Genomic DNA, 11,959 nt, shown 5'->3' on the forward strand with positions numbered 1-11,959 from the left:
GGTGACGGAGGCTGCACAACATTTGGGGTGCCATTGTGTGCCCCGCCATATTGTCGTTCTGTGTCTTGGTTGAGGCCCCCAGATCTCTCCCCTCGGTATCTGCGTCCTCTCCACAGACTGCAAGAGTCTCAGGAGGACATCAGAACTCCCAGTCTCCGGAAATGGTGCGTGCCGCAGGGCGTGAGGAGGAGGCTGCTGCAAGCGGAGGCGACATTGGGGACGCGGCCTCCTCGGGCAGCTGAGTCGCTTCTTGCTCCAGGAGCCAAACGCTGCTCTGGTCCCGCTGGGTGGAGCTGGGTCTGCGGGCAGAGTCGCGGTCCGGTCCCTCGCTGAGCACCCAGTGCTGCTGCGTCTCGGGTCAACTGGGTGCCCGGGTCTTTGCAGCCTGGGCGGTGTAGGTGGAGAGTCCTGGGGATACTTGGTGCGGAGGGGAGCGGTGGGCGGTGGAGGGTGAGGAGGGGTGTGGTGATCCCGGGTTCTGTGCAGGTTGTCAGAGAAGCAGAATATCATTATGTTTCCACGATAGCCAATCACTTCACAGTCTTTGTCGGTTTCTTTGGCAATCATCTGACGAGTACACCTGATTATCCTTGGGAGCTGGCCATGGGCAACCACGACTCTTTTATCTCAGTCTTAACCACTAATGTCACTGGGCAGTTAGGTTACACACGAACATTTCACACAATGGCGTACACATGTGCAGGTTACCGAATGTCTAGGAAATGGTTGAAGAGGCTGAAGGTATGAGAGTTGGAGGCAGAGAACTGAAGACTTAGCGGCGAGGATTCAGAGATGTCCATTACACTCAGGTCCCGAGCGCAGGCTGTTGGAAGCCAGCTGACGTCTGTGGCAGGAGAAACTGCACAGAATCTGGAGTCCTGGAGCAAAGACAGAGTCGTTCCCTGTGACTTGTCACTTGGCATTGATCCTGTGATCACTTTATAGGCCAGTTAACACTTTCTGTAGTCTCAGGCAGGGCTACATCTGAATATGTTGATGAATTCGTTTGGGTGGGGCTTTTCTATAATTTGATATATTTTTGGGTGTCATTATTGAGATAAGTTATTAATTTGTGCCTTATGTGTTTTGTTGACATGGGTACTCAGAATAAATCAGTGCAGAGTTGTCACCTAACAAAATAGAGTCACTGTAGGCTTGGCGTAGCCAGAAAGCTGATAGTCCCCACAGTAACTCAGAACGGCCCCACCCTGTTTTCTGTACCCTGTCTCTTTCATTTCAGTGGTATCTGCTTTTCCCATGAGTCTCAGCTTCCTCTAAATTCTATGACCTCTGTCCTTGGCCTAAGGATTCTTGTAACTCGAATCAAATGCCCAGTTTTCCAAGTCCTTCTGACATTGCTAGACTCACTCGAAAGGGAAATTCACAGATCTGAGCATAGGTGGCTTGGATGGATTCCTACCATAATTGTTATTGGCCTTGGGTTGTTTCTAAACATTGTTTTTTTGTTGTTGAAGATTTTATTTATTATGTGTACAGTGTTCTGCCAGCATGTATGCCTGCACTCCAAAAGAGGGCACCAGATCTCATTATCGATAGCTGTGAGCCACCTTGTGGTTGCTGGGAATTGAACTCAGGCCCTCTGGAAGAGCAGCCAGTGCTCTTAACCTCTGAGCCATCTCTCCAGCCCCTCTAAACATTGTTTTAACATGAAGAATCCTCATCGGGTTAGGCTGTGATTGTGTGTGAATGGAGAATTGCAATAGGATAAAGCCCTGTGTGGTAGGTCCACAAGCTTCCAGATGGTTGGGCTAAAGAGGAGTGTCTCTTGTGGGGAGTTAAAAATAGTGGTGCATAAGGACAAACAGGAGCAAATGGAAGGTAGGAGAACCTGGGGAATGGGAAATGGAGGGTTCCACAGTCAGCTACTAGAGAAAAGTTGTTCTCTGAGGTCATCGTGCCTTTAGGGTTAGAATCAGGAACTGCTGTGAGGTGGCTCAGTGATCACAGGCCTAGAGCAAGGAGATACACTGAAGGAAAATCTACCCAGATGTTTCTACTGACAAATTCAGGTGTTCAGTGCCGAGGCAAAAAGTGGGAGTTTTGAAGGCCTGATTGGAGTTAAAATTTAAGAGGGGTATTTCCAGTAATGTAGTTCCCTCGATCACGAGCACAACTGGTCACGCAGTAATAATCATAATAGCAGTAATCACAATGATAATACTAATGAGTAAAGTTATGTGAATAGAGCCCTTAACCAGGATTGCAGCATTTGGGTCTAAATCAACCTTTTCATGTGCTCGATTTTGTACCTACAGTGTTGTTCTATTTGGAATATAGTGTAAATAAAGGCTTAAGTATTTGTGGTTCATATGAGGGTGCAGTGTAATGGAGTATGTGGTCTTTGTCTCGTATTTTGGCACAGAACCGCAAGAACTCTCAGAAGTTCCTGTGCAGTGGAGTATCTTTGTGTCTCATAAGCCCCTTTCAGGCAATGTCTGAATTTCTGTTGGTGGACGAGCATGTACTTAATAAGCTTAATATTTAACTTTTTTTCTATTAATGTGTATGGAAGTTTTGCCTGCCTGTGTCTGTGTACCACATGAGTGGCTGGTGGTTGTGGAGTCTAGAATATGGCATTAGCCCCTTAGAGTGGAGCTGTCTTGTAGGTTCTGGGAATTGAACCCTGGTCCTCAGCAAGAGCACCCAGTACTCTTGATCACTGAGCCATCTCTCCAGCCCCAGTATTTAACTTTCTGATTGAGGGTTTCTTTCTGTAATTGTGAGCAAAGCAAGCTGCTTTGCCTGGTTTCTTCCCTTATTGTAGAATTTCTTTAAATAAAATACTGGTTTACTTAAACGTTTTAGAATTTTCTTTCATGACTAAGGAGGTGATAGCAGTTGTGGTTTGTAGCTGAGTGGCTAGAATGACGAGGCCTGCGGAAAGCCAAGAGATAGGTTATAATACACCGTTGTTTCACACTAAAATTCATTGTGCAGGTGCAGAGCAGAGGAGTGACAGGCAGGAGAGTGGCTGCGCTGGGGTCTGTTGTATGTCCTCATCTCCTTTGGGTCTGCATCCATAGGACCACAGAGTGGAGTGTGTGTGTGTGTGTGTGTGTGTGTGTGTGTGTGTGTGTGTGTGTGTGTACTCGTGCACAATCCATTTTGCTTTCCTGTGTGTTTATCACTAAGTAGAATATTATCCTCTTTGAATTTTGAGCGAGTTAATATTGCCCTTTATTCAACACTAGTATAAGGTTGAAACTTGTGTGCTTTTGAGTTGTGGATTCTTTGCTTTAACCTCTTGTGTGTATAGTGGAAGATAAAATGAACTGGGAAACAAGTCTATGCTACCCATCACTTTTAGGAACCAGTGAACATAGCTAGGAATTGAATCCTAAAAGGATATCTTATTCAGAGAGCCAGGAATCTGAGAAGACAGCCGATTAACATCCCAAAGATCTGTCTTCCCAGCAGGTTATATAGGGCAGGGAAAGAAAGTCAGTGAGTGATTTGGGAGTTTACTCTTGCCCTTGTGGGCAAGGAGGTCAGTGTTGGCTCAGAGAGTTATGGTATTGTTCATATCACCTCCTCTCTTTGTGTATTGGGTTGTCTCTTACATCAAGGCCACCCAATCTTGAATTCCTCATGAGTCACCCTTTGGATTACGTCTAAATCAAACTTTAACTCAGAACATAGAAACTGTTAGCAGTGTGTACACTGTGTGTGTTCTGGGCTACTTACCACTGTGCATGTGCAGATTCCCTTTTGCAAAATGAAGTACAGGTTTGTTCTTCTAACACACACTATAAAGTGTCCCCATACCCCTCACTGTTAGGAATTACCCTTGTATCCTTAACAGCTCTTTCTTATGGAAGCTAGTTTCTTGCTGCTGTAAATCAAGTCAGCTGTTAATGCAGCTTCTTGGCAATAGGGATTCTTTTGCAGCAAGGGGAACACATCAGAGAATGCCATATACAAGGGCAGCAAGAAGGATAAGAGATACAAAGATTTGGAAGGCTTCTTTGAGGCAAATAATACTTTGGAGCAAGGAAAGGATAGGTCAACAGTGAAGAAACTCCCTCTTTTTTATATTTTCATTAATTATTAGCATATTAGAATCAATTAATTGATTAATATACTAGAGTTAATTAGTTAATATGTTAGAGTCTAAAGACTGCTTTAATTTTTGGTTTAATCAACCAAGTTAAAAGATTCTTTAATTCTTCATGTGTGTGGTATGGTTCAGTAACAAATCATAGTCTACTCTTAAAGCATATATTACTTACAAAAGCAGGCTCTGTAACATCTGGTTAAGCTTTAGATAAATTTAAAATCTGCACAATTTGGGTGTTGAATTCCAGCCCTTGGGAAACAGAGGCAGGTTGATTGCTGTGAGTTCCAGGCCAGCCTGATCTACAGAGTGAGTTTCAGGCCAGCCAAAGACACATAGCAAGACCTTAACTCAACATAAGTGAACTCTCATATAGAGCACTCATAATTTTTAAAGCAATTCATTATTTATTGTGCATGTGGAGGGGCTCTGTGTGTCACAGCATGTATATGTAAGAGGACAGCTCTCTGGAGTTCATTCTCTCCTCACATAGATTCCCAGGAACTAACTCAAGTGCTTAGTTTTTACCCAATGAGGCATCTCACTGGCCCATACCCAGATTTTTAACTTTTTTTTTTAATTATCTTTTTTTTTTTTAACATACTAATCCCAGTTCGCCCTACCTCCCCTTCTACTTCCTCCATCCCACCCCTCATCTGCTCCTCAGAAAGGGTAAGGCCTCCTACAGGGAGTCAACCAAGTCTGTCCCATCACAGTGTTGAGGCAGGGCCAAGGCCCTCCTCCCTGTGTCTAGGCTGAGCAAGGTATCTCACCATAAGGAATGTGCTCCAAAAAGCCAATTCATGTATTAGGGATAGATCCTGGTCCCACTGCCAGTGGCCCACAAACTGCTGTCACCTGCATTCAGGAGGCCCAGTTGGGTCCTATGCAGGTTCCCCAGCTGTTTATTCAGAGTCAGTGAGCTCCCACTAGCTTAGGCCAGCTGTTTTTATTGGTTTCCCCATCACAGTCTTGACCCCTATGCTCATATTATCGCTCCTCCCTCTCTTCGACTGGTCTCTGGGAGCTCAGCCCAGTGGTTAGTTGTGGATCTCTACATCTGCTTCCATCAGTTACTGGACGAAGGTTCTATGAGGACAATTAAGATAGTCCAGATTTTTAACTTTTAATTCCTGTTCTATGACAGCACCATAAGTTTAAGTATAATAGTGAGAGCTCAAGTTAAGCCCATTTTGGAGGAACCACTACTATTCCTTTTAGCAGGACAGTGTGCAGGACTTGATCCTAATGAAGGTCTCTCACTTGGCACAATACAGCCTCCATGTTACTTGAGCCCTTCAAGCTCTGTGGAAGCATGAACCTGGAGGCAGGACCTGAAACAGGTCATGGAGTGCTGCTTACTGGCTTTTTCATCATGGCTTGCTCAGCCTGCTTTCTTATACCACCCAGGGTGGCTCTGTCCACAGTGTGCTGGATCCCACCATGGTAATCATCAATGAAGAAAATGCCCTCAGACTTGCTTATAGGCAAATTTTGTTGAGGTATTTTCTCAATTAAGATTCTCTTTCTGTGAGAGCCAAAGTTACATTTTAAGTTTTAATTACCATGCTTTAGAGACCCATGAAACAAAAATGCCTCTGATCTGCAAAGCTCTTTCCCAAGCACAGATAGTTCCTGAAATGCTAAAGGCTATTGTTTATGGGAGATAACAAGCCACATGTGTTCACTCCCCTAAACAAGTTTGTTTGACCCTTCTGCACCAGCTGTGCTTGATCACGTGTGAGTGGGAGGTACACAGGCAGGAAATACTTCAGGATGTATGCTTGCCCCTGACTGGACCAGATGGGAAATGCAATGGATTATGGGTTTCCTTCCTTCCTCCTTTCCTTCCTTCCCTCCTTCCTTCCTTCCTCCCTCCCTTCCTTTTCTTCCTTCTTTTTTTCCTTCTTCCTTCTTTTCTCTTTTTTTTTTCTTCCCCTAAGGCAGAGTCTTTTTTTGTAGTCTTGGCAGTCCTAGAATTCCCAGTGTAGACCAGGCTGACCTTGAACTCACAGAAATCCTCCTGCCTCTGCCTCTGCCTCCAGAGTGCTGGAATTAAAGGTGTGCGCCACCACTCCTAGCCAACAGTACTGGACTTAATGGAGCCATCTCGCCATCTTTGTTTTAAATCCTTTTTCTTTTCTTTTTTTTCTTAAGTATCAGTCTTAGGACCATTCTTCTGACAAATTATACACCTGCCTGTTCATTTTTGTATGACATCAGATGTCCTTGGGCATATGATTCTTGCCTTAATGTAACTAGTTAGGGTGCCTTTCCCCGAATGGGTAGACTCATGAAACTGCTTAACTGCTGGTCTCACCAAGTAGGTGGGAGAAATATTGTTTCTTTTTGTTCTTGTGCCTGTAATCTCTGAGCTTTGGGGCTTTATTTTATCTATTGTTGAGAATCCTAAAAGTAAAATTTTGTTTATTTTGAGACAGGGTTTTTCTGTGTAGCCACGGCTGTTCTAGAACTAGCTCTGTAGATCAAGCTGGACTAGAGCTCACAGAGAGTCATCTGTCTCCGCCTTCCAAGTCCTAGGAACAAAGGCGTGCGCCACCAATGCCCAGCCGTACCATTCTTTAGAGTTAGACTGAAGAGGAACCTTTCCCAGTAGCAGTTTCCATAGCACAGGGAAGATAGAGCATCTTCTCCAGCATGCATAAGATTAGGTAGTCTCACAACAGTATTGACTCTCCTGTGGGTATTAAGTAATCAAAAGCTCTATAAAAAATTTAGGAGGATCTGTGCAGTAGAATTTTCAGCACAAGGGGTAGTCTCATTCATAAAATTTTTGCTTTACCACATGTCTCCAATCTGGTTGGAAGTGCTCTATGAAAAATCAGCATACAATATGAAACTGTATGTATGGAATAAGGACATGACTTGAATATATGTGGAACGTAGCATCATATCAAGTTCTTATGAATTAAGCCTAGATCTTCAGTACTGGAAGGCTCACCCTTTCTCCTGGAAATATATGTGGGCTCTTTTTAGGAGTCAGTGACCTTTGAGGATGTGGCTGTGAACTTCACCCTGGAAGAGTGGGCTATGCTGGATTCATCTCAAAAGGACCTCTACAAAGATGTGATGCAGGAAACCTTGAGGAACCTGGCCTCCATAGGTGAAGATGACATTATTTTCTTACTTAGTCAATGAAAGAATAAGTGGTTTTTGCTCATCAATCCTACTGCATGAATTAGACTATGGAAAAAGAGCTCTGTGGGTGAATATGTCAGGTGTACTCATTTATACTTTAGCTAGAATCTTTTTCCCTCCTGTAACAGTAATTCATTTTTCTTGGTCTGTATTTTAGGAAACAAATGGGAACACCAAAACATTGAACATGAATATGAAAATCTCTGGAGAAAACTAAGGTAATTTGTAGCATAAGAGGCAGCAGTGTTTCTCAGGACTCTTGGTATGCTAGCATATTTTACAAAGAAGTGATAGATTCAAATCAGTCCAGCTCCAAATGCCTTTAATTTCAGCAAATCTATTTACACATTAAACTTCAGCAATCAGAACATCCTAGTAACAACTGGAGCATCATGATGCCACCAATCATACTTTATCATGGTTCATATATACTATCTTTACTCTGTACATAATATTATTTAAAATGTACTGATTTCTCTCCAAACTTTGGGTATGATTCTATATGAAATAAAAATAAATTTCTTTTTACAATAGGACAAATTGTTGGGCTGGAGAGATGGCTCAGAGGTTAAGAGCGCCGACTGCTCTTCCAGAGGTCCTGAGTTCAATTCCCAGCAACCACATGGTGGCTCACAACCATCTGTAATAATGAGATCTGGCGCCCTCTTCTGGTGTGCAGATATACATGGAAGCAGAATGTTATATGCATAATAAATAAAATTTAAAAATTAGGACAAATTGTCAAGATAACTCATAAATGATATACAAGTATGTCAGAATCCAACATTATTTTAGTCACTAGTACATCAAAAATGCATACAGTATTAAGTATTGAAAGTGTATTTAAATGTAATGTAGACATTCAGCATTTGCTTGTAAAGAAAACAGTGTAACACAACTATGCATGGATACCTTTGTTTTAATTGTCAATGTCCTTAAACCATATTGTAGGACATTCAATTCAAACATTAAAAAAAAATCATTACAGGGTATATGACTAACACTTTTTGTGATAAACAATTTTTTAATAATGTACTTTTATTTATTTATTTATTTTTGCAGTAGCCAGTTGTTGGAGAGACTCTGTGAATATACAGAAGGTCGTCAGTGTACAGAAGTCTTTAACTGGATTCCAGAGTATGTTGGGAACCAGAAATCACATCCAGGAGTTCCAACATATGAAAGCCATGTGTATGGAGAAGTGGTTATTGGCCATTTATCTCTAAATGTCCCTCCGCATCTTCACCCAGGACACAAACCATATGGCACTCAGGAATATGGAAAAGAGTTATATAAACATAAGGAATTTGGGGGTACCTCCAGTTCTTCCACAACCTTTCAGAAGCATAAAAGAATCCACACTGGGGAGAAACCTGAAACTAGTCACTGTAATGAAGAAGTTAGGTGTCTCATATCCAGTCAAAACAATGAAAAGACTTCTACTGGAGAAAAACAATATGAGTGTAAGCAATGTGGGAAAGTATTCACTTCTTCCAGTTCTTTTAGAAGGCATGAAGAATATCACAGCCGAGAAAAGTCTTACGTTTGTAAGCAGTGTGGGAAAGCCTTCCCCTTTCCTAGTTCCTTACAAATACATGAAAGAATTCACACTGGTGAGAAGCCCTACATGTGTAAACAGTGTGGGAAAACCTTTGCCCGTTCCAGTTCCCTTCTAACACATGAGAGAATTCACACTGGAGAAAAGCCCTATGTGTGTAAGCAGTGTGGGAAAGCCTTCACTGATCGTAGCTCACTTCGATTCCATGAAATGATGCACAGTGGGGAGAAACCCTACAAATGTACAAAGTGCGGTAAGGCTTTCGCTTCTTCAGGTGCCTTTCGTAAACATGAACGGACTCACACAGGAGAGCAACTCTTCGTGTGTTTGCAATGTGAGAAAGTTTTCAGTTGTGAAAGTGCTTTTCGGACACATAAAATCATTCATTCTGGAGAATGTGTATGTAAGCAATGTGGTAAAGCCTTTACTAGTCACAGTTCCGTTAAATACCATGAATTGATGCATAGCGGAGAGAAACCCTACGTATGTAAGCAGTGTGGGAAAACCTTTAGGTCTCCTAAACAAGTTCAAATTCATAAACGAACTCACACTGGAGAGAAACCTTATGTGTGCAAGGAGTGTGGGAAAGCTTTCACTTTTCTCGGTTCCCTTCAATACCATGAATTGATTCATACCGGAGAGAAGCCCTATCTATGTAAACAATGTGGGAAAGCCTTCAGGTCTTCTCGTCAGGTTCAAATACATGAACGAACTCACACTGGAGAGAAACCCTATATATGTAAGCAATGTGGGAAAGCCTTCTTTTCTTTGTACCACTTAAGGAGACATGAAGTAATTCACAGTGGCATGAATCCCTATGTTTGTAAGCAATGTGGGAAAAGCTTCAGTTGGTTCAGTACCTTTCACAGTCATAAACAGACTCACACTGGAGAAAAACCCTATTTATGTAAGCAATGTGGGAAAGCCTTCTGCAGTCGCATATCATGGAGAAGACATGAGAAAGCTCACACTACAGTGAAGCCTTATGCATGTGTGCAATGTGGAAAAGCATTTCGTTCCCCTAGTTACCTCAAAATCCATGAGAGAATCCACACTGGAGAGAAGCCCTTTATATGTTCCCAGTGTGGGAAACCCTTCCGTTCTTTTCGTTATGTCAAGTCACATGAAAGAAGCCACACTGGAGAGAAACCCTTTGTATGTACAGAATGTGGGAAAGCCTTCAGTTATTATAGTTCTTTTCACAGACATAGAAGAACTCACCAGACAGTAACCTTGAACACAGAACTTGAAAAGACTTCATAACCTAAGACTGCATTCAGAGAGAACTATAAAGGTTAAGCATGTAGAACCCCTCTTGGTCCTATTCATGGATTAAGAAAGAACATGTTTGGGCTAGGCATGATCTTAGCATACCTTTAGTTCCAAAACTTGAGAGGCAGAGGCAGGGAATCTCAGAATTCAAGGCCAACCTGGTCTACATACTGATTTCCCAGCCACCCAGGGCTAGATAGTAAGACTGTTTCAAGAAAAAAAGAAAAAAAAAAAAAACATGTTTGTATGTTTGACTAGAAGAGATGTCCAAATGTGGACACATGTGCAATTGCTTCCCCATTAAAAATCTTTCCTTGTCAAAGCACAAGAAACTCAGTAGTAGCAAATAGTGGCATAGTCCTTTGAAAATTTCTCATATGCTAATTTCCATAAGTGTCAATAACGTGAAGGACTGGATACAAATTTTTCTTTTAGAAAGTCCAAAATCTGAAGAAAACTTTGTAAATACATTGTATTTATTGGAATTTATTAGGGATTTGTTTCTATTTTTTAAGAGACAGTCTTGCCATGTAACCCAGGCTGGCCTTAGTCCAATTATCTTCCTGTTCCAACCTTTAAAATGTTTGGGTGAATGATGTCTGCTTCCACATCCATCACCAGTAGTTCATTCTTAAAAGAACACTTTTGGACTCCATGCTTCACATTTGCTCTAGAAAAAAAATGATCTCTTTATTTTTTAAAGTATATGCATATGCATGTGTCTGTGTCTGTATGTGAATTTGTGCACATTCTTGTAGTGCCTGCAGAGACCAGAAGGAGGTGTCAGATACTCCAGGCTGGAATTACAGGCAGTCATGAGCTGCCCCATGTAGGTGCTGGGAACTGAATCCAGTTCTCTGCAAGACTATTACACACTTTTAACCACTGAGCCATTTCTCCAACCCCTGGAAAATTATCTTTAAACAGAATATGTGAAGTGGAGAGTAGTTTAAATACAGAAGACGGAAGCCAAAAAGAAAAGAAAAGGTGCACTATCATTACATTAATTTATTAAGGTTTCTTTTCTTTCTTTCTTTTTTCTTTTTTTTTTTTATTTTTTGGTTTTTCGAGACAGGGTTTCTCTGTTTAGCTTTGGAGCCTATCCTGGCACTCACTCTGTAGACCAGGCTGGCCTAGAACTCACAGAGATCCAGCTGTCTGCCTGCCTTTGCCTCATGAGTGCTGGGATTAAAGGTGTGCATCACCAACGCACGGCTTAAGGTTTCTTAAAGCAATAGTGCATACAAGTTTAATCGGTGAAATCTTTTTTTGCATTAAGTCAGGTAATTTTTTTTCCTTTTATTTTCACTTTGCTGATGAGTTGATAGTTACTTAATTCCAGGAGGTATTTTTAAAAAGCTTGTTTTCAAGCCCTTAAGATTAATGTATCATGGAAAAAATGACCTTGTGACTATTGAGATTTTCCCTTTTAATTTAATGGCAAGTTCTTAACCAGTTTTTGTAGACTGTCATTCTCTTCCATGAACAAAACCCACTTTTATATGTTTTTATTTCTTAACTTTCTCTCTGCCTGGTGTTTTTTCCCAACATTTCTGGTCTCCATGTCCCTTAAACTATTTTCAGACTGCTTGTACATTAACAAGTGTTCATTCTTAGTCTACTTAGAAGGCAGGTATTAATGACACTCTATAATCATAGATCACATCACATTTACAAGCTTTCCTAGTTTTTTTCATGTCACCAGCCATTTTTATTGTACATATATAATTAATGATTTTTCCTCATATAAATGTTGTTTTGATGCTTATGTGGTTGTATCATTGATTTTTATTGTAATTTCTCCTCTAGTCATTATACTAAGAGATATGTTGGCATAGTGCCTCTTGCCAAAGACTATGAGTACCATGTAATAAATTGTACTGAGTCTGTCCATA

General features: G+C 41.5%; 1 protein-coding gene across 2 annotated transcripts; it reads left to right on the top strand.

Moving 5' to 3' along the window:
- LOC100755972 (zinc finger protein 124-like) lies at positions 1-11,959 on the top strand. 2 transcript variants are annotated; one of them, XM_027419530.2, is made up of 4 exons: positions 4-164; positions 7,073-7,199; positions 7,392-7,452; positions 8,297-11,959. In XM_027419530.2, exons 1-4 carry the CDS (start codon positions 162-164, stop codon positions 10,053-10,055), a joined length of 1,950 nt encoding a protein of 649 aa, XP_027275331.1. In that variant the 5' UTR covers positions 4-161; the 3' UTR covers positions 10,056-11,959. The 2 variants fall into 2 exon arrangements, with proteins under 2 accessions (XP_027275332.1, XP_027275331.1); XM_027419531.2 differs by lacking the exon at positions 8,297-11,959 and having other exon boundaries at positions 1-164; positions 7,392-7,456.

This window comes from Cricetulus griseus, chromosome 5 (genome assembly GCF_003668045.3).
Source record: "Cricetulus griseus strain 17A/GY chromosome 5, alternate assembly CriGri-PICRH-1.0, whole genome shotgun sequence".
In the NCBI taxonomy this organism is placed as follows: Eukaryota; Metazoa; Chordata; class Mammalia; order Rodentia; family Cricetidae; genus Cricetulus; species Cricetulus griseus.

Excerpts from the sequence above, each read along its gene's own strand:
- LOC100755972 (XM_027419530.2), top strand. Across the intron at positions 7,200-7,391 it reads GAGGAACCTGGCCTCCATAG|GAAACAAATGGGAACACCAA; the intron begins GTGAAGATGACA and ends TCTGTATTTTAG. Across the intron at positions 7,453-8,296 it reads AATCTCTGGAGAAAACTAAG|TAGCCAGTTGTTGGAGAGAC; the intron begins GTAATTTGTAGC and ends TTATTTTTGCAG.